The sequence below is a fragment of the Sinohyriopsis cumingii genome, chromosome 14, assembly GCF_028554795.1.
Source record: "Sinohyriopsis cumingii isolate HCF-2022 chromosome 14, ASM2855479v2, whole genome shotgun sequence".
In the NCBI taxonomy this organism is placed as follows: domain Eukaryota; kingdom Metazoa; phylum Mollusca; class Bivalvia; order Unionida; family Unionidae; genus Sinohyriopsis; species Sinohyriopsis cumingii.
The window spans coordinates 100,745,130-100,769,724 of NC_142974.1; the positions used below are offsets into that span (position 1 = coordinate 100,745,130).

A 24,595-nucleotide genomic window follows, 5' to 3' on the forward strand; every position below is an offset into this window, starting at 1 on the left:
GCGTTCAATGACAATTTGTCATGTGCAAAGATTTATAAACAAAACCGCCACCTTCTCGGGGGAAAATGTGTATTCCCTGAAATGGTGATGCGAGTTTTGTATCCAGCCGCCATTGTGATAGTCCATACAGATTTAATATTTTTATATGAAAATTATGCAGTGACAACCAACGTGCAGATGACTTATCAATCAGTACTAAATACAAATGGCTATAATACAATTTGTATTAAATTTTAAAACAACAAATATATTTTATTTTAACTATAAATCGATAAATATGCCCATGCACGTCGAACCTTACATTTACCGACTTAGGTCAAATAATGAATATTGAAACAATAGCACATAATAAAAAAGATTATTGATTCCACTTCTATATTTTTTTACATCTATTATACATGCTTGTCTTACAATAAAGTTTTGAGGCATAAAGATGAATTAGGAAATGTAAATAAAAGAAGTATGTAGTTTTCAATGTCGTGCGATATAAAAGTGACTGTAAAATAAAATTGAATTACCTGATTTATGTGAATATTCCAGTTTGTATACGGTAATTACTTTACTGTCCATCCTTGTGGTGTATAAAGCTCCATGCTGGTCATCATAGAATATTCCATGGAGACTTGATGACACTGCGTGTACAGTCACTAGCTGACCGCTGTCTGTCAGCTGATGAATTCTGTTAGAGTCCCTGTCACACACGTACACATAATCCCTGTCAGTCATTATTGACCATGGTTTTTTTAATTCCTCGTGTAGATACAGAAACTTGTGTGTGTGTAGATTAAAAATATCATATGCATACACACCGTAAGTAGTGGAGTTATCAGTCCAACACGAGATGTAGACTATGTTGTCTTTTGTGGCCAAGTGACTATGACTCCCTTTACAGATGTTGTGAGTTGATTCCAGACGTCCATCTGTAATCGATACAATGCCCCAACACAACATGTCGTCTTTCAAACCGCTGACAACGAGTTTGTCTGAATTCAATTTTGCCACTGAATGACATGCAGTAAATCCTGTCCTTACATCTAATGTCTTGACCCGTTTTATGTCATCTATAAATTGAAATGACAGGATTACAATCTTCCTGTCTACCAGACACACAGCGACTTCCGTCTTGCTAAAAAGACAGACACCCCTGGGAGTGGACTCCAGTCTGCGTGATGTAGACAGAAGTTTGCCATCAAGACGACGGTAAAGCTGGAGATTACACCCATCACGGTCTATGACCAGCAACTTGTCTTCGATCAGAACAACGCCATTGTAGACGGGTATACGGCCGGCTGTGGGTATAAAAAAATGACTTAATCTGGATAAGCAAATTACAAAATACAGACATATATACTTTTAGTAAACAATGCAAAACATCTATATATCACTTTCTGACCTACCCAATAGTCCACTGTCGAAATTTAGCCACCAACACCGTGGTCGTAATTATTTGTATTATTATTACTACTAGTACAGTTGCTATTTCATAATGTTTTTTAACTACCACTAATAAGAATAATTTAAAATAGTATTAAAATAATAATATTTTCATGTATAGCATACATGCTACTTTGTACATGTACTGTTTTGCAACTATTACTGTTATATCTAATACGTTTAAAAAATAAGAAAACTAAATTGACTATGTACAGAATAAAGTTGGGCTAATGGGGTAGCAGTGATTTTACATAAATTTCAAGTAACTCACGAGAATTGCCATATGTGATATGTGGACCAAATATTAATACAAACCACATGAGATGATAGCCCGATATCTATCCCCACCCTCAGAAAACCTATCCCCTGGGTCACATCATAGAAATTATTGAGATCACCAACTAACAACCATACCACAGACTGTCTCGACATGCAAAGACAAATTTACCTATATAACTGGCACTTACAAGGTATTCAATCCCTACCCCTGTATCACAATTTAAAAAAAATTTGAGATCATCACTATATAACCATAAAGGGTAATCTTGTCATATTTCGACCACTGAGGTTGTTGACATGAGATCGACAACTTCATTATTAAAGCCGGCTAATGTGTACCTATACACGATACGGGAAGCAGTCATTCGGGCTTCTTGCAACAAGTTTCATTATTCATAAAGCATATAAAAAAGATTTTCTTATTGAAAAGTGACTTTATTATGACTATATACTTATGGGGTAAATCCGACCATGTTGTGACTTATTCCGACCCGAACTCTGATACGTGTTATTCCGACCACCACAAATGGACAATTCTTGGTTAGAATTACCCTATTATGATAAAGAACCTGGGGTAAATCTGACCACTATACAGAACATTGCATACTATTGTTATTTATCATAAAACTCGTTCAATTTTAACTTTTTTTTCTAGCGAGACAAAGCATTGTTTTAAAGCTACGATAACATAATTATTATGTTACTGAAAGCTATACAAATTTTTGATGATTAATGCCCGACTAGAGTCCTGAAAACAAAAGATTATGAGTGCCGTTTCTGAACTCACGCATAAAAGAGAATATAGACTGGTTCACTGCATAGTATGCTCCTAGCGTTGCACTCTACTATACTAAGCATCATTAGAAAACTCACTTCAGACTGACAAATGGAATTTGATAGGTATATTATTATTATATTGAAATAACAATGATTAGACTTTCATGCCCATTTGGTAATTTTCCATTGTTTACACATTTGTCAACATTTGGGATCTGGAATTGATTGACATAAAGCTAGTAATGAAGATTAAGCTAAACTTACTTGAAGTAGACAATCGAAATTTAGTAGACATATTTAGAACGTATAGAGGATCAGACTAAAATTCAGGCCATTATAGCAATGTGTTACATTTTTCAGAACATAACTTGAATATTTTGACCAGAACCATGTTTATATTAAATTGACAATGAACTGACTTTTAATTCCCACGTGATTTTCCAAGGTTTGTATAGAGTGCTGATTTACTGTAATGTACTCCACCTTCCCAGGGAATACGACTGTACCATCACTATGGTCTATTACTCCACAGGGAATACGACTGTACCATCACTATGGTCTATTACTCCACAGGGAATATGACTGTACCATCACTATGGTCTATTACTCCACAGGGAATACGACTGTACCATCACTATGGTCTGTGTTTCTTAAAATGAAACATGGATTGACTTATCATGCCTCTGTGACTGTTTGAACAGAGTGCTGTTCCACTGTAATATGCTTTCCCCTTCACAGGGAATGTAACTCTGTGACTGGTTGAATAAAGTCATGTTACAGTGCAGTATGCACCCCCACCCCATTCCACAGGTAATATAAATGTGACTGTTTGAATAGATCAATGTCACACTGTAGGTTGCCTCTCTCCCCCTCCCCTTCACAGGGAATATAAATGTGACTGTTTGAATAGATCACTGTTCCACTGTATGATGCCACCCAAACCCAACCCCCAACATCTTCACAGAGAATACAACTATGTTTAAATATAGCACATTTACACTGTAGTATGCTTCTCCCTACACAGGTAATGTAACTACACCATCACTAGGGTCTACATTTCATGTGCCATGTTTGTCTATCATTTAGTACGAGCTGTATCTCATTAGGGTAGTTCATTGTCTGCTTCCAGTTAATATAAACAAGTCAAATTCTTGGAGCTACTTTTCCTAATTTGTGATTACTTAAAGTTTCCATTTATTTGTCAGTCAAAATTTTGCAAATGATTTAAGAAATAAAATGATTAAACCTTCATCTTGAAATTCATATCATAATAATTCCTGCAAATTATTATCAGTCTGTTTGCAGAGCTAAATATAGCAAAGACAATATGGACTTTTACACTTAAGTATCATTTTTTAAATGAACTGTGTAAAGGCAACTTTAAAATATTATCTACTGTACACAACAGCAACAAAATGTAAAGCAATCATTCTATATTCATAGATCTTGTGACTCCAAGGGATTTTTGAAAAATTATATTGGTCTCTTCATTAAAGTCATTGCATATGTTCATTGCTTGTAGATTTGGGGGTGGGTGGTAGCACGAAACAAAAGAAAGTTATTACGTAAAAGATTTTGTGTACTATAATACATAACAGTATAAACGTGGCACTTCCAATGTGTTAACAAACTATTGTCATTAGATAATTATCACATAACCATTTGATTTCCATCACGAACGCCATTTTTTTGTATCAAGTTCCAGAGCTGCATGCCTTTATAGTTAAACACATTCCCTTAGTAAAACAATTAAAACATTAAAATGTGCAATATTACATTTAAAGTCTCTCTTATTATTTGTCCAATAAAAAAACTATTTGATTTAGATCAATACATAGAAAATCCGATAGCGCTGTGCACATCGGCCATTTTGTTTACATTAATTACAGTATCCGTGACTGTTTTGAATTAGGAAAGGTCACGATTTTGTTGCGTTCGTAACATAATGTAAATTTACAACAGGGGACCATTCTATGTTTTTGCTTCATTGTGACGTCAGAGGCATAAAGTCACGTGTGAGTGTTCAACCTTATAACATCTAAAGACAATTGTTCCATCGCCACAAGAAAAGATTTTGTGGCTTACTCAACTAACGTATTTTGAAAAATCTTCCACTTACGAATAAGACGCCACGGTATTCACCAAACGCGATCTAAAGTTCTAAACTGAGTGTGCTGTATTTATCAAAGGTGTGATTTTATCTAGTGGTATATTACTGCTTTACTGTGACTGTTATTCTCAGTACAATCAAAGGCCAATGCAATTGGGTCGGCAGGTGTAACTTACAGTGACTGTTTATTCATAGGTTGAATTGTACATTTTAACAAGAACAAATAATATGAATTTTAGATGTACGTGTAGGTATCGAGAAAATGGTTAAGGATCCTTTTAATAAATGGCATCATCGCCATTTTCATCATTATCAAGTTATTCATCAACATAATCGTAACAAACGGCACGACAAAATGGTCCAGATCACTGCCATTTCACCTCTGTCTGCGATTGTTCGAGTCTCCGATTCAGCCAATGTGGGTATGTGAGAAAGCTTGCCAGTAGCTTCTCATGGGTCGGTGTTTCTTTCCGGTGTTTTCCTGGGTTCTTCCTCCACCATTAGTACTGGCCGCCAATATAGCCAAATATTAAGCATTGAGTGGAAATTAGGAATATGTACAAAAAAATCGCGTCTTTTCTTTAACAAAGGAGTGATCCAGGATTCGATCCTATTTTGACGAGAACTTTTTAGACACTGAATCATTGCATTACAATTTACCTATGGATTGAACCTGACATAAAAAAGAAAGAAAGAAACGAAAGAAAACCCGTATTTTTTATTATTCAAAAAATTTGAAATGAACAATCAATTTTCTACGTAGAAAATTGATTGTTCGTTTCAGATGTTTTGAATAATAAATAATACAGTAGAACCTGTCCTGAAAGACCACCTCTTCTGCCAAAAAATATTGGTCTTTCAAGACAGGTGGTCTCTCATTACAGGTAATAACACTATATAATCAATAAATCCATGCATGGACATCCTGGTCTCTCAAAACAGGTGGTCTCTCGTAGCAGAGGTCTCTCAAGACAGGTTTTGCTGTATGGGTTTTCTTTTGTTTCTTTCTTGCCTTTTTATGTGAGGTTCAATCCATAGGTAAATTGTAATGCAATGATACAGTGTCTAAAAAATTATCTTCTCAAAATAGGATCGAATCCTGGATCACTCCTTTGTTAAAGAAAAGACGCGATTTTCTAGAGAATTTAACATTTTTCAAAACCTGTTGAATTCCCTTCAATATCATGGGCATTTCTGAATTACATATTTTCAAAAACAACACAGAAACAAATCCATAAATCCATACCGTGTCACGTGACCATAGCGATAATTCAGATATTGACCACTCATTTTTACATAAAGACTCTACTTCCTGGACAACAAAAATAATCTTCATTTTGCATTATGTAGAAAATAGCGTGAACTATCATGCACATTAAAATAATTACTACAAACTATATTGTGATATATTCAAATCTGGCCAGTGATATCGTGTATTTGCTTGCAAGATTGGATAGGATAAGAATTTGGTCAAGGCTAGCTGTATCACAAGAGTTTGAATTGGATAAAAGTTTGGTAAAGGCTAGCTGTGTTACAAGTTTGGATGGGATAAGAGTTTGGTCAAGGCTAAGCTGTTACAAGAGTTTGGATGGGATAAGAGTTTGGTCAAGGCTAGCTGTGTTACAAGATTGGATGGGATAAGAGTTTGGTCAAGGCTAAGCTGTTACAAGAGTTTGGATGGGATAAGAGTTTGGTCAAGGCTAGCTGAGTTACAAGTTTGGATGGGATAAGAGTTTGGTCAAGGCTAAGCTGTTACAAGAGTTTGGATGGGATAAGAGTTTGGTCAAGGCTAGCTGTGTTACAAGATTGGATGGGATAAACATTTGGTAAAGGCTAGATGTGTTACAATAGTTTGAATGAGATAAGAATTTGGTCAAGGCTAGCTGTGTTACAAGATTGAATGTGATAAGAGTTTGATAAAGGCTAGCTGTGTTACAAGCGATAGGATGGGATACGAGTTTGGTCAAGACTAGCTATGTTACAATATGGATGGGATAAGAGTTTTGTAAAGACTAGCTGTGTTACAAGAGTTTGAATGGGATAAGTGTTTGGTTAAGTCTAGCTGTGTTACAAGAGTTTGAATGGGATAAGAGTTCCGTCAATGTTAGCTGTTTTACAAGAAATAGGATGGATAAGAGTTTGTTCAGGGCTATCTGTGTTACAAGATTGGATGGGATAAGAGTTTGGTCAAGGCTAGCTGTGTTACAAGATTGAATGTGGTAAGAGTTTGATAAAGGCAAGCTGTGTCACATGAGATAAGATGGGATAAGAGTTTGGTCACGGCTAGATGTCTTACAAAAATATAGGATGGGATAAGAGTTTGGTCAAGACTAGCTATGTTACAAGAGATAGGTAAAGGCTAGCTGTGTTACCAGCGATATGATGGGATAAGGTTTTGGTCAAGGCTAGATGTGTTACAAGAGTTTGCTAGGGATAAGAGTTTGGTCAAGGCTGGCCGTGTTCCAAGAGTTTGAATGGGATACGAGTTTGGTCAAGGCTAGCTGTGTAACAAGATTGGATGGGATAAGAGTTTGGTCAAGGCTAACTGTGTTACAAGAGATAGGATAGGGTAAGAGCTTGGTAAAGGCTAGCTGTGTTACAAGAGTTTGAATATGATAAGAGTTTTTTCAAGGCTATATGGAATAAGAGTTTGGTCAAGGCTAACTGTTACAAGAGACAGGATGGGATAAGAGCCTGGTAATGGCTAGTTGTGTTACAAGAGTTTTAATAGGATAAGAGTTTGGACAAGGCTATCTGGAATATGAGTTTGGTGAATGCTGTCTGTGTTACAAAAGATAGGATGGGATAAGAGTTTGGTGAATGCTGTCTGTGCTACAAAAGTGAGATATGACGGGTAATAGTTTGGTCATGGCTAGCTGTGTTACAAGAAGATACGATGTGATAAAAATTTGGGCAAGGCTAGCTGTGTTACATGATTGGATGGGATAAGAGTTTGGTAAAGGCTAGCTGTGTTACAAGTGTTTGGATGGGATAAGGGTTTGGTGAAGGCTAGCCTTGTTACAAGGTGTTGTATGGGATAAGAGTTTGGTCAAAGCGAGCTATGTACATGATATAGGATGGGATATGAGTTTGGTCAAGGCTAAGAGTTTGGTCAAGGCTAGCTGTGTTAGAAGAGATATGATGAGAAAAGAGTTGGTAAAGGCTAGCTGTGTTACAAGATTGGATGGGATAAACATTTGGTAAAGGCTAGATGTGTTACAATAGTTTGAATGAGATAAGAATTTGGTTAAGGCTAACTGTGTTACAAGATTGAATGTGATAAGAGTTTGATAAAGGCTAGCTGTGTTACAAGGGATAGGATGGGATACGAGTTTGGTCAAGACTAGCTATGTTACAATATGGATGGGATAAGAGTTTTGTAAAGGCTAGCTGTGTTACAAGAGTCTGAATGAGATAAGTGTTTGGTCAAGGCTAGCTGTGTGACAAGAGTTTGAATGGGATAAGAGTTTCGTCATTGTTCTAGCTGTTTTACAAGAAATAGGATGGATAAGAGTTTGTTCAGGGCTATCTGTGTTACAAGATTGGATGGGATAAGAGTTTGGTCAAGGCTAGCTGTGTTACAAGACTAAATGTGATAAGAGTTTGATAAAGGCAAGCTGTGTTACATGAGATAAGATGGGATAAGAGTTTGGTCACGGCTAGATGTCTTACAAGAATATAGGATGGGATAAGAGTTTGGTCAAGACTAGCTATGTTACAATATGGACGGGATAAGAGTTTGGTAAAGGCTAGCTGTGTTACAAAAGTTTTAATGGGATAAGAGTTTGGTCAAGGCTAGCTGTGTTACAAGTGTTTGAATGGGATTAGAGTTTCGTCAATGCTAGCTGTGTTACAAGCGATAGGAATGGATAGGTGTTTGGTCAAGGCTAGCTGTCTTGCAAGAAGATAGGATGGGATAAGAGTTTGGTAAAGGCAAGCTGTGTTACAAGATTGGATGGGATAAGAGTTTGGTCAAGGCTAGCTATGTTACAAGAGATAGGATGATATAAGAGTTGGTAAAGGCTAGCTGTGTAACCAGCGATATGATGGGATAAGGTTTTGGTCAAGGCTAGATGTGTTACACAAGTTTGCTAGGGATAAGAGTTTGGTCAAGGCTGGCAGTGTTCCAAGAGTTTGGATGGGATACGAGTTTGGTCAAGGCTAGCTGTGTAACAAGATTGGATGGGATAAGAGTTTGGTCAAGGCTAACTGTGTTACAAGAGATAGGATGGGATAAGAGCTTGGTAAAGGCTAGCTGTGTTACAAGAGTTTGAATATGATAAGAGTTTTTTCAAGGCTATATGGAATAAGAGTTTGGTCAAGGCTAACTGTGTTACAAGAGATAGGATGGGATAAGAGCCTGGTAAAGCCTAGTTGTGTTACAAGAGTTTTAATAGGATAAGAGTTTGGACAAGGCTATCTGGAATACGAGTTTGGTGAATGCTGTCTGTGTTACAAAAGATGGGATGGGATAAGAGTTTGGTGAATGCTGTCTGTGCTACAAAAGTGAGATATGACGGGTAATAGTTTGGTCATGGCTAGCTGTGTTACAAGAAGATACGATGTGATAAAAATTTGGGCAAGGCTAGCTGTGTTACATGATTGGATGGGATAAGAGTTTGGTAAAGGCTAGCTGTGTTACAAGTGTTTGGATGGGATAAGGGTTTGGTGAAGGCTAGCCTTGTTACAAGGGGTTGTATGGGATAAGAGTTCGGAAAAGGCTATCCGTGTTACAAGAGTTTGAATGGGATAAGAGTTTGGTCAAGGCTAGCTGTGTTACAAGCTTGAATGTGATACGAGGTTGTTCAAGGCTAGCTTTGTTTAAAGACTGGATGGAATAAGAGTTTGGTCAAGGCTAGATGTGTTACAAGATTGGATGGGATTGTTTAAGAAACACATGCAAGACCTCCCTCCCGTATTTGAGGGAGCTGCACTGATAGCAAGATTGCTAATAATGAAATGAACAGCATCAACCATGACTGCAAGATTGTTAACATTGAAATAAGCAAGCTCAGTCCTGATTGCAAGATTGCTAACGTTAAAATAAGCAGCGTCAACCTAGTATCAAGATTGCTGCCACTGAACTAAGCACTCAATGGATTCAACCCTGATAATATGATTGCTAGTATTAAAATAAGCAGCGTCAACCCTGATTACGAGATTGCCAACATTGAAATAAGCAGCTTCAATCCTTATAACAATATTGCTAAGATTGAAATAAGCAGAGTCAACCCTGATATTAAGATTGGTAATACTGAAATATGCTGGATCAACCCAAATGGCAAGATTGTTAACATTGAAGTAAATAACGTCAACCCTGATAGGAAGATTGCTGCCATTGAAATAAGCAGCGTTAACCCTGATAGTAACAAGATTGCTAACATTGAAATAAGCAGTGTTAACCCTGATAGTAAGATTGGTAATATTGAAAATAACAATGTAAACCCTGATATCGAAAGAAGCAACAACTATGATAGCACGATTGTTCATATTGAAAAAGCATCAAACCTGATAGCAGGATGATTAATATTGTAATAAGCAGTATCAGCCATGACAAAATATTGCTAACATTGACATAAGCACCATCAACCATAATAGCAATATTGCTAACATTAAAAAAGCAGCAGCAACCATTATAGCAAGATTGCAATGAAATAAGCAGTGTCAAGCCTGATAACAAGATCTTTAAAATTGAAATAAGCAGTGTCAATCCTGATAACGAGATTGCATTGAAATAAGCAGTGTCATCTCTGATAACGGGATTGCATCAAAATAAGCAGCGTCAACCCTGATAACAAGATTGTTAACAACGAAATAAGCATCTTCAAACCTGCTAACAAGATTGCTAGTATTGAAATAATCATAGTCATCCATGTTAGCAACATGTTTAGCATTGAGATAACCTGATAGCAAGATTGTTAACATTGAAACAATGGAGGTCAACCCTGAGAGCAAGATTGTTAACATTGAAATAAGCAGCGTTGACCCTGATAGCGAGATTTGATTGAAATAAGCAGTGTCAAACCTGCTAGCAGGATCATTAACATTGAAACAATGGAGGCCAACCATGATAGCAAGATTGTTAACACTAAAATAAGCAGCGTCAACCCTGATAGCGAGATTCGATTGAGATAAGCAGCGTCAAACCTGATTGCAAGATTGTTAATATAAAAATAAGCAGCCTCAACTCTGATAGCAAGATTGTTAACATCGAAATAATGGATGCTACCCCTGAAAGCAAGACTGGATACAATGAAATAAGCAGCATCAACACTCATAGCGATACTGCATTGAAATAAGCAACGTCAACCGAGTAACAATACTGCTAACATTAAAATAAGCAGCATCAACACCGATAACAGTAATTGCTAATATTGAAATATGCATTGTTAACACTGATAGTAAGATTGCTTGCATTGAAATATGCAGCGTCAACCCTGATAACAAGATTATTAAAATAATGTGCTATGATGAAGGAATAAATTACGTGTTGATGCAGATTAGTAGACATATTTGTATCCGGCTAAATTAACATTACAATTTCAAAATCTTAAAACTGTACAAGTTCAAGTTAGAAACATTCGACAGCAAAAAGAAAACAAGATTCCTTAAAATAAATCGCAAAAATAAAACATATCATTATATGGAGAGTACCAAGTTTTTAAAAGATAACACTCTTCTAACGCATCATGTATCTCAGTTGAACGTTACAGTGTACAATACTAAATGATAATAATAATAATAATAATAATAATGAAAGGTGTCACCAGCACCATTATCATAATCATTACATAGATCTTACATCATGATTGTTCCAACATCACTGCTGCTTGAGTGCTTAGATCCAGTATTGCCTTCACTAACTGATGTTAATAATACCTCTCTCTCATCAGGAGAATTTCCATCATTTTTCAAACCTGCCATTGTAAAGCCTCTGCTGAAGAAACCAACACTAGACCATAATGATTTAAAGAACTACTGCCCAGTTTCTAATCTCCCATTGATATAAAAAATGTTAGAAAAGGTTGTTCTATCCCAGCTTGTATCTCATCTGAATTCAAAGTCTTCTTAGCAATGTACAATCTGCATATCGCCCTTGCCACAGTACTGAAACTACTCTTCTAAAAGTTGTTAATGACATTCTCTCTGCTTTGGATAGCGTAAAGATTACAGTCCTCACCCTCCTTGATATGTCTGCAGCATTTGACACAATATACCATGATATATTACTTCACCGTCTCCAACATGTATTTGGCTTTCATGACACAGCCTTACTGTGGTTCAAGTACTACTTGGTCAACAGGACACAAATTATGTCTGCAAATAGAATACACTCCAGCCCAGTTGATATATGTTATGGTGTTCCACAGGGGTATGTTCTTGGACCTTTTCTATTCATTCTGTACACTTAGCCGCTCTCAAGTGTCATAGATCATCATCCAGTGTCTCACCAATTGTACACTGATGACACCCAAATATACAAATCTAGCCAACCAACTGAAGTTGATGCTACCATCCAAGGTGTAGAGACGTGCAATTCTGATGTGAAATCATGGATGACATGTAACAAGCGGCAAATGAATGATGATAAAACTGAGGCCATTCTGATTACAACACAAAGACTTTCTCATTCACATCCTTTACCTCAAACAATAAATATCAGCAACACCAACATTAAATTCACACAATCAGTAAGAAACCTATGTGTTACTCTGGACAGTACTCTCACACTGCACAAACATGCCATGAATATATGTAAGGCTGCATATTTTGAGTTGAGACGCATAAACTCAGTTCGCAATTATCTATCAGTTGTTGCAACTAAAACGCCAGTGTGTTCATTAGTAGTTTCTAGACTGGACTAATGTAACTCAATTATGTCTGGTTCATATCAATATCTACTCCAAAACCTTCAAAAAGCTCAAAACACTGCTGCTCGGATCATACTTAGAGTACCACGATCAGAGCACACACACACACTGCTGCTCTGTACGCTACACTGACTATCCATTCGATCCAGAATCAAACACACAATTTGTTCTCTGTGCTACGTTTCACTGACGAACTCTTGTCCAACATAGCTCTCCGACCTCACCCATGTATACACACCAGATAGGTACTTACTCTCCTCTTCTGACAATTGTATCATTATTCCACTATGAAAACAAAGTCATATGGATAGTGTTCTTTTCATACCAGGGCCCAGCAACGTTGAATGAATTGCCCACTAAACTTAGACACAAAGACACAGAGATCACATTCAAGAGTGCTCTCAAAACTCACTTATTTCGACTGCAAGAACAAACGTAAAGACCTAATAATGTTTCCTACCTTAAATATTCTCAGCATGTTTGTTTTTTATGTTTTCTAATATCATGGTGTTTGTGTTTGTTATCATATTGTAATACCTAACTCAGCACACCAAAATGTTATTAAAAACTACATTCCTTCTTCCCTTCCTGAATGCATGCCACCCACCCACCATTGTTTAGACCGCCATCTGCATCTTTTATAAATGTGTACTCTGTGTTTTATACTAAATGTCAGTATAAAACCTTGCTATTGTCCTCGGAATGTCACGCTGTTTTCATGAGTATTAATGAATTCGTCAAGCAGCAGAGAGGGTGAACAGACCATAGAATTCCGACAAAACAAATAAAACAAACAAATAAATCATCTCGTAGAAAGGTCCAGATTTTACAAATGAACTTTCCTTGAGATGTTTATTTTTGCAATGACCGATTGTGCTAATAAAACCTCAGTTCGAAATAGTAGCTGAAAAAATAAAGTACTCTACGTGTTTATTTATTTCTTGTTTATTTTTTTGACGACCAACGTTGGTAGGTACCCTCTCTGCTGCTATTAATTTTAAAATCAAAAAACGTTAAAAGATTTTATCAATACCCACACGATATCTTGTTCTTGGATCATGTAAATTTATTGTTATAAATCCATGCGGGGTAGCTTGCGCTCGTGAGAAGAAATTTTTGAATTTAATTATATCCATGTCACCACCACACCAGGTTTGATGAATATTTCGCAACGTGTGTGTGTCTACGCCATTAAACACAACTAAAATGTTGCAGTTGTCTCTGATCACCTTTGGAATTTGTGTATATCGTTGAGTAACATAGATCACGTCTGTATTTTTATGTCTACCTCGGGAAAATATTCTGGCTGGATTTGATTGTTTATCTAGCATCACATCGTCGTATACAACTAAATTATTAATAAATCCGTCTATGGAATCTACGGATGGTGCTTCATCAATATCGGTTATAAACTCTATAATATCATTATCTTCATCCAGTAATCGCGCGTTTTCATTGAAATCTTTAAGTACATCATAACATCGCTGATCATCAACGGATGGTGCTACTAAATACAACTTATCCCATTTCAACCATCTCATTATCAGATTAAGTAATAATTGCGTCTTACCCGATCCAGATGGTCCTATGATAATCATTCTGATGGAGTTCGGTAGCGCAGGATGATGCTTAACTGGCTCTCGCTGCCGAGTTGCTGAGAAATCAATTATATCCATATATATTATAACATGAATTTATATTGTTTACGCTGTAAAGTTAAAACTCCAACTATTGATTTAGCTACAGTTACAACAAAAAATAAAAAAATAGCGTACGGTGGAAAATGTTCTGTATGCTGTAGAAAGAAATTTTCATTTTTACCTAATAAGCGGGGTGGTGATATTGCTAATTTGATGTCAAAGTTTCCAGGTGCTCCATGGGCTAAATACAGCGGAGAAAAACATCTACCAGGATATAATTATTGCGGTCCTGGTACCAGACTCGATATCAGGCTCGATAATCAAGATCAACCAAAACCAGGCGAGGAACCAATAAATGCTATTGATCGAGCTTGTCATGCTCATGATGTAGCTTATAAAAGTCAAAATCTACAAGATAGGCATATTGCAGATGTAAAATTAATTCTTTCATTAAATTCTATAAAAAATAAAAATATTAGAGAATCATTAGCTAATTGGTTAGTAAGATCCTCGATGAAAGGTAAATTAGCGATTGGGGCTGGTAATTAATAATGGAATCAATTTATTATTCACCGAGAGGATACTGGAGAGGCAAAGCAGCAATTGGTAAACTCGCTGATGCAGCATCGGTTAAACATTCTACTGCTAAAACGTGGTTATCTAAACAAGCAATATGGCAAATTTATCTACCACGTCCTAAACAAATTCAGTACTCGTATTTCGATGTCAGTGTTCCTAATGAAGTTCATCAAGCTGATATTCTGTTTTTACCGCATGATACTGTGCGTGGAAAAACGTACAAGTACGCGCTAACCGTAGTTGATGTTGCAAGTAGATATAAAGAAGCAGAGCCGCTATCGGCGAAAACATCATCTGAAGTAGCTGATTCGTTTGAACGAATTTATCAACGAGGACTTGGACCACAAGGTGGTCTACGATGGCCACAGCTACTACAGGTTGATCCTGGTAAGGAATTTCTTGGTCCAGTATCATCGCTGATGAAACAACATAATACCAAAATACGACGAGGTCATACTGCAATTCACCGTGATCAAGCAATTGTTGAGCGATTTAATCGAACACTTGCTGAACGGTTATTTGGATATCAATACGCGAGGGAATTTATTCAGGATAAGAGATCTCGTGAATGGGTTGCAAGATTACCAATCGTGATAGCTGCATTAAATAATGAGATCACACGAACAACCAACATGAAACCCATTAGCGCGGTCAGAAAAAACAAATATACCAACACAACGGAAAGATGCTGGAAAACAAAAAATATTAGGTGATGTTACAGTCAGATATTTATATGAGCCTGGTGAACTTGAAGGTGGTAGCGCGAGAGCAACTGATCCTATTTGGAGTGTTACCACACACAAAATATCTACCGTGACAAGATCCACTGGAAGAAATGTAGGCGTTTCCAGACCTGCAATCTACAGATTAGATTCTGCTGCTCCTCAACGTGGATTTACACGTGAACAACTACAAATAATTCCCGCGGATACACAACTACCACCGCGATCACTCCGGTGATTTCGATCACTTAACTAGCGCCTCTACGTCGATTACATTCGAGACAGGTTAACATGGTATTTTCTCGTGTATGACCGCGACTATTATCTTTTCTATCTACGGTAAATTGTCTTGAATCATTACTCGAATACCGCCATAACATTATACAATTACAACTTGCGCAATGATTGTTCTGCTGCTGTTTTAACTCGGTAATAAATTCAACATCAAGATCAAAGTCACGTTTATTTTTTTTGTCAGATTGTTTGTATCCGATTAATTTTTTTCTTATTATATCATCATCGATGATGTTAAATTTATCAACGATTTCAGGAATTATGATTCTACGTAATTGAGATATATTTCTGACCCTCGATACCGCTAAATAAACTAAATTTGACCACTCGATTCGATCGTCTACAATCCAGACTCGTGTGTCAGAAATAGTTAATCCCTGAGACGAGTGGATCGTCATAGCGTATCCTAACACCCATGGAGATTTGTCAGCGCGTAATGCATCTTCGACCACACTGATATCAACGGCGACAATATCATTTAATACGAGATTCTGTTTCCTTGACTCTGTCTGTCCTGGAATATCAACATTAATATTCTGTTTTCGTGTATCTGATGGTCTATAACATAACGGAACGGGTAGTTCTGAATATTGTTCTTTATGCAGTTGAAATAACTGTTGTTGTAAAGCGTCTCTGATTATTTTTCTACTTGCTACGATCAAATCGGTGGGTCTCCATGAGTTCAAAAAATCACTCATTGATGTCTCTGAGATCACTCCACGTATTATTTCACACTGAATTTTGTTTGATTGTAATCTGATTAATTTTTTAAACTCTTTCAAATTTGCATCAAGAGCTCTATGATCATCATCTATTTCTTCGTAATAATCAACGAAATTTTTTAACCAATCATGTGGAGATGGTCCAACAAAAGGCGGAGGTTGACCATGATCGCCACACATTATTATAGCGGTATTTTTCGTCAACAACCAATCAAGAAACATTTTTAATGTATCCAATGAGACCGTGCATATCTCATCCCAAATAATTATTTTAGGTATATATTTTTCCCCCATCCGTTGAGGAGTCCATGTATCCCCGCGCCATCGGAAGAAACTATGATACGTACACGATTGTACTTGCCGCTGTTTCATCTCACGTGCGAGTCTATGTGTGGGTGTCAGCACGATTATATCTGAATTTCTAAAAACATTAATCGTTCGAGTTGTTTTGCCGCATCCACCAGGTCCATTGAGATATACTGTCTTATATCTGGTTATTGGATCACTCAACGATGGTGCTTTCGACATTTCTGATATTTTATTACCCTCACGATAAACATCTCTCACTGGAACATCTGCTGATTCTGTGTAATTGTGTAATAGTTCCTTTTTTATTCTCCACGAACCCCATCGTTCATCATTACTTGTAAATTTCATAACAGGTTCTAAATATTTACTTGAAATATAAAATGAGTCCGTTGCGACTCTGACTGCGGTCTCAGGAAATCTATTAATCATCGATAATAAATTTATAGAAACATAAGCCAACATGGAAGATCTTAGATGAGTATATTGCGGGGATACGTCATTTATGTAACTAACGATCGTACCTAATTTTGTTCCGTCGGATAAATAAACACTCTCTCGATTTACAAATGTATTTTTCGCCGTTGTATCAGCGATTATAAAATCGTACTCGGCATCATCTAAAATTAATCGTGCGTGATGTCTTTTATAATCATATGCACCACCTTGAGTAAATTTACCTATAATTTTTCTACCGAGATCTTTTGCGGTTTTGAGTTTATTAGGAATATCATCCTTAAACTCGCTGATAACTTCAGAATCTGACATGGGCAACCAAACTTTGGTCTGTGCATGATATGATATAATTGCCTCACTGACCACCAACGATGTCAGTATCATACAATCTAGCATATATCGCAACAGAACTATAGGTGCCCAACGTTTTTCACAAAAATGTCTGCCAAACCAAACATAACAAATCTTGTGAAGATTTTCGTTAAACTCGAACGACTCAATACAGGCGAATCCAGTCAGATCAAAATCAGGTAATGGTCCATTAATTGCCACTCGCGTCATCTCGTTTGTAGGGTGACCAAATCTTTCAAAGTACGTAGAACAATCTCCGTATCCCAGAAAACTTCCTGGATAACATGCAACCATATCAACCGAAATAACATCATTGTAATTGTATTTGGTATTCCATAATCCGCCATGTCCATATTCGACGCAACTTGCGCGTACGTCCTCGAGTAAATCAAATCGTGTTGGTTTCCATGAATTTCGTTCTCTGGCGAAATGAGCCGCAACAGATGGAACGGTAAAACAATTAGTTAGTAATTTGTCAGTATTTTCCGCGTGCTTGCACTGTAAAAACGTCGCAAGATTTTTCATCTCGTCATGGAGGGATTCTGTGCGATATATTTCACCGTTCGGTTTGACAAACTGATCAAATTCACCCTCCTCATTACTTTTGAATAACCATACCGATACAGGATCGGTTTTACTTATTTCGTTGATAAAATCAAACATACTCATATCTGCCCCAGAATTATCTGCCCCAGAATTATCTGCCCCAGAATTATCTGCCACAGAATTATCTGGGGAGTAAAATCTAACAGTTCGATCACGTGGAAATATTGTTACTGCGTTAGTCCATGCGTGCGCGTTATGATCGATAATATTTATTGGAGCTCCCTTCGATTTATATTTCGACTGGTACAGTACTTCTCCTGTTATTGTTGCTACGGTTATTGGAAATTTTAATATTTTTCCTAACTCAGCAACATCTTTTATTGTAGCACCTTTATCCTTAACTGAATCAGCCCACGAGTTTATTTTTTCACGCCTTAAATCAGTTAATCCATTTCCACGCATCGCGTTTGTAAAGTGTTCTATTACTCGTTCAGCTACACAATTTAGCCTTGACAAGGTCAAGGATGATAATTTCATCGGCGCTAGTTTATCAACGTTGGGTTTTTTATTTATCTCATAAATTCCATAAATAACTGCTGTTACAGGATACGCTCGTTCATAATACGGTTTATCAATACCAGTCAATAGACCCGGTCTGGAATTTTTACTTAATATGATAGTTTTATTATTACCAAGGACAGGATCATATTTGTCACGGATAATCCAACTGTTTCTGTTAATACAATAAATTTTACTCTGAAGAAATATTTTTGATTGCCCTCGTATTCAGCGATGTAGTTAATGATGGTTGCCGCTCGCTTGTCGTTCATTGTGGCGTCCGTGACAAAGTCAGTGCGTATAATCTTGAACGTTGACCATGTATGAGATGCACCATCCGTGTAAAATTCTTTCTTAGCGTCATGAATTTTCGAGATCAAACTTTTATTTTTCGGATCAACCAGATCTCGTACTGGCAAGTCAGAAGATAATCTGTCAAGGTTGAATTTATACTTAACAGGCCTAGTTTGGGATAATCTCTCAAACTCGTTCATATAATTAAAACAAATATTTAAATAAAGAAAATTATATATATATATACAATGTCCCAATGCAGATGGTTGATGAACGGCTTAGTAAATCGATGCAACAAATCCTGTAGAAAGGAATTTTGTTGGATGCACTCACAAAACATACGACGAGGAAGTCTAGGACCAATACCATGTCTACGGTGTGGTATTGGAGTGCGGGGAAAGACAGAATTATGTGGAAAGTGCGGCGGGAAACGGTTCAGAGAGCTCAAAAGATATTATGACAAAAAAAATAATAGCGGTGAAAACGCTATAAAATCCGTGAGGGATTATATATCAAGATTTCAGACAAACAATGATTTAAACATATAATATTATTATAATGGAGCAAAATATATTTGTCCCACATCCTGTCATAACAAACTATGAATCAAATATTAATGGTATCATCAGACACTGCAAGTTAAAAAAACCAGTTGGTTATGTTTCTAATACTGGCTATCTTAGATTTGTAGTTGGAAAGAAAAATTATCATTGTCATCGTTTCACATACGAGTGTCACAGGGGTTTGATCAAAGACGGTCTTGTTATTGATCATATTGACGGGGACACTCAAAATAACTCCCTACACAACCTTCGTGTTGTCACTCGAAGCGTGAACTCTGCATGTGGTAATACAGGAAGATGTAAGACAATCGGAAAGAGGGCGGTAATTTCTACAAACATAGAAACCGGTGAAGAAATTATGTTTCAGTCTATGAACGCTGCTGCGACATATTTTGATATTGACTCGCGTGTGGTAAAATACGTCGCAGATAATATAACCAGATCTGCTTTTTCGAAAAAATATAAACAGAAAATTACATTTCAGTATCAATAACTATCATCACCACATTATTAACTATCATCACCACATTATTAACTATCATCACCACATTATTAACTATCATCACCACATTGAATTAATTTTTTTAATTTATGTCACAGTAGGTCCTCCATACACTACTGAATTTTTGATTTAAGGGGAGATTACTTTGTAATATATAGTTTTCTTCGTAGATGGTTGGTTTTTTATGATCGTAATTAGTCAGTTTAACTAATTACATCGTAACTAATTACATCGTAACTAATTACTCGTAGAAGTATTATTTATGTTTTTTAAATATTTTCCCATCATACAACACATGATCCGTAGGAAGCTATGTGTGAAACAGAAACCGTTACTCATTGTAATCGACCTGCAGTTGTGTGTTCACTGAACTTACACTCTGGAAAGTTCTTTGACTGGTGCATTAATGCCACTATTATTATTGATTTTCGGTCTGCTTAGGAAACCAGCTACAAATACAGAAACTATTATTCAGAAACTGTTATAAATACAGAAACTATTATTCAGAAACTGTTAAATACAGAAACTGTTATAAATACAGAAACTATTATTCAGAAACTGTTAAATACAGAAACTGTTATAAATACAGAAACTGTTAAATACAGAAACTGTTATTATTCAGAAACTGTTATAAATACAGAAACTGTTAAATACAGAAACTGTTATAAATACAGAAACTGTTATTATTCAGAAACTGTTATAAATACAGAAACCGCTACAAATACAGAAACCGTTATTATTCAGAAACCGCTGTTTAGTGTAAATATTGGTTCCTTAGCTATATAGCTAGCTATATATTAACTTCCGAAACATATGTTCGTAACAATGTTTGATAGCTCGATCAGTATGGTATTGGACTGTGGCGCTCGCGGTCCAGGATCGAATCCCCATGGCTGACAATTTGTCGGTGGTGCGCATAATTGCGATTTTTATAATAGTGGGGGGAACCGCAAGAACCCCTCCGCTCAGCAAATTCACAACCACAATATTGACTTGTGGTTGATACATATTTTCGTATCACCCACTGGATTAATTATTGTGGGTGTGATTTTGCTGAGCGTATATGTTTGTACTGTCCTTAGTTAGTACCGTATTCATAATCTGAGCTCGCTAATACACTCGATAGGGGCTCTTCATTCATTGTATATAACCATTTCATTGTATATATGTATGTCCGATAAACTTGGTAGATTGCGGTGGCAAGCTACGAGTTTAATGAGGACTGTGCTGTCCTTAGTGCCGTTTCATTCATAATCTGAGCTCGCTAATACACTCGATAGGGGCTCTTCATTCATTGTATATATGTTATATGTATGTCCGATAAACTTGGTAGATTGCGGTGGCAAGCTACGAGTTTAATGAGGACTGTGCTGTCCTTAGTTAGTTATATGTTATGTGTATATCCTCTAAACTTGGTAGATTGCGGTGGCAAGCTACGAGTTTAATGAGGGTTGTGCCGTCCTCCCTCTTGGGCCTCTAGACCGTTGTTTGGCGGGTTAGGGGCTCTCGTAGAGGGAATATTTGCCTAATGAACTTGGTAGATTGCGGTGGCAAGCTACAAGTTCTTGGTTGTGCTGTCCTTGAAACATCCCGACGAACTCGCTAAACACTCGATAGGTGTTCTAGGGATATTTTTTTATTTTAAAGATTTATATATTATATAATGAACCATGAAAATATCAATGATGTAATTGTCGCTATTAAAAAATTAAAAAAAGATGGAATTAATATATCTGATGAACTTAATCCTGAAAAAATAGTTTCTGACTTTGAGATTTTACAAGAACGTAAAACCATGGGTACACACACACTATCATCTGAATACAGTCTCATGAAACGGATTCAATCGGCAATGTTTCAGTCGCTAGCTACCGTAGAAGATGATCATGTGAAGGAGTTCGTTCCTCTTTCTACCGCCGTAGAAAGAATTAAGTCGTTATTATCCCACGAGTATGAGGCAAAGAAAACGATTAGTACTCGCATAAGACTATTAAGAAAAATAATGTTAGATCGTGAAACGATCCAGAGTAACTTCGTTACTGGTGAAACGATCCAAGGTAACTTCGTTACTGATGAAACGATCCAAGGTAACTTCGTTACTGGTGAAACGATCCAAGGTAACTTCGTTACTGATGATAATGAAAATGAAAGTTTTGGTAACTGGGGTCCATGTCAACGCTGACCACGTGTATTGGTAGTCAAAATCAAGAAAGTTCTAACCTTGTCAAATTTGTTCCTAACAAATTTTATTTATTAATAATATTATTTTTACTGAGGATTTATTTTTTTTTTACTAAAATCAATAAAAATGCACAAATTACTTGATTTTGACGGGGTAGTTGGTAGTCAAAATCAAAGAAAAATGCACGAACTACTTGATTTCTGACGGGGTAGTTGGTAGTCAAAATCAGGAAAATTGAGCAATTTCGTTGTATTTTAGTAAAAAAAATAAAAATCTCAGTAAATAAATAAATAAAATTAATTTATAATAAATAAAATTTGTTAGGAACAATTTGACAAGGTTAGAACTTTCTTGATTTTGACGGGGTAGTTGGTAGTCAAAATCAAGTAGTTCGTGCATTTTTATGTTTCTGACGGGGTAGTTGGTAGTCAAAATCAAGTAGTTCGTGCATTTTTATGTTTCTGAGGGGGTAGTTGGTAGTCAAAATCAAGTAATTTGTAAAATCAGGAAAATTAATAAATATTATTTTTTTTGTGATAGAAATTTTAATTTTACTTTCATCGACTAGCTTTTTTAGTTGCCTAGGCCTTAGTTGCCTAGGCCTTAGTTGCCTGGGCCGATTAATTTGTACCAAACACAAATTTGTGCCAGTAATAATAAAATATTTTTTTAAGTTGATCGAATTTGAGTCTGAAGATCTACGACAAAAGTCCTTAGACAGAAATCCTTACGACGGAAGTCTTACGACGGAAGTCCTTACGACGGAAGTCCTTACGACGGAAGTCTTAGGACAGAAATCCTTAAGACAAAAGTCTTACGACTTTACATACAGATTTATTACAAGCTCTTCTTCACGTATGTCAATCAAGCGATTAAGGTGGTCTGTGAGTTTAAAATTGATTCGTGTTAACATATTATTGTGACACCGCAAGTACACGGGATTAGTTGGTTCTTGCACGATTAAATTTCCAGGGGGAACTTGTGGTGTGAACGTGTACAGGATGTATCCTTGTTGAGCTTGATTTGATCTTCCGAGATCTATTTGATAGCTGCCATCGATTACGTCACAAACCAGATTGACCGCGACCGTCGGTGTTATATTAACGATCCGCGGAGATACGTGTCTTCCGCCGCCATGTGGATCATTATCATGTCTGAGAACGGTTGGAGGTGGTGCTAGTTTTTTCCATGAATCAAGTATTTTAGGGAAGTTTTCGTTGATAAGATCGTTTAATAATTTTACTAGTTCTCCAGCATCAATCCCCGGTATTACAAATGTTGGTAATTGTTGTTCAGTTATTTTGTAATGATTGAGAAACCATGGTCCAGCTTTATAATTATCAATAATTTCATCACCGTATTTAACCATGTTCACAATGATAGTTTTATTAACGTATCTAATATCTGATATGACCTGATTTAGATGTTTTATCGTCTCAATGATTTTTTGTTTTACGTCATCGCTGTAGCTATCAGTAAAGAAATTTCGTAGTTTGTTGATTGATTGTTTAAATTCAAAATTAACAGGATCAGAATATGATTTAATAAATTCTTCATCAACGAGTGGTTTTGATAGAGCACCTGTACGAGCATTACGTATATCATTTATTATTTTAGGAATGTTTTCACCATCAGGAGCACTTATAAAAAAGGAAATGCCGCCCCCCCCCCAGCTTCACGGATATTTACCTCTATATTCAGGAACTATCATAAATTTTCTTTCATCTGTAATAAAATCTGCCTGAGTTGGTTCTGGTGGTATCGGTGTTATCGGTGGTGATATTTCAGGCCATCCTAGCACTGATCTGATTGAAGATTTATAAATATCAACGGCATAATCAGGCGAGTTTATTTCAACCGTCGAGGACAACGTCGGCTCATGAACATTAATTGATATTTTTGATTCCTTTCCCGTTATTGATTTTATTCTACGTGCAAATTCCTCACTGATTTGTTCGATCTCATAACTGCCGGTTGGTATTCCAACAACAACCCAGTCAGGTGTTCCATCGGATTTGTTCTTGTTAGTAAATACAAGCGAATTATTTGCTGGTGTACCATTAAATGATTTTGATCTGATATTTGGCCAGCTGTAATATACCCGTAATTGTGCTAGTGCTATTTCTTTTACTGGAATTGCAGTAGGAAAATTAACACTAAATTCAGGATTAGTTGAACTTACCGAGATCATCGTTATCTTTGGCGGAGTTGTGTTGGTCACGATCTGCTGGAGTAATTCTGTCATTATTAATACTTGTATCTTTAATACCTTCGTCGTATATTTTGGTCATCATTGAAAATTCGAAATCAGATATAATTCCATCACTGAGACTCGCTGATAACAACGAGGATAATTTCGAGTATGCTACCGTCGCTGTATGTAATTTTATTTTGTAATCGGATAACTTT

At 36.5% G+C, this 24,595-nt stretch overlaps 1 protein-coding gene across 1 annotated transcript in view; it reads right to left on the bottom strand.

Annotated features, from left to right (window-relative positions):
- LOC149784490 (uncharacterized) overlaps window positions 1–24,595 on the bottom strand; it is a 200,423-nt gene that overhangs the window by 99,319 nt on the left and 76,509 nt on the right. The window contains exon 3 of the mRNA XM_089932578.1: window positions 519–1,289. Within this exon, the coding sequence (XP_089788704.1) occupies window positions 519–1,289 (771 nt within the window). The remainder of the gene's footprint in view (window positions 1–518; window positions 1,290–24,595) is intronic.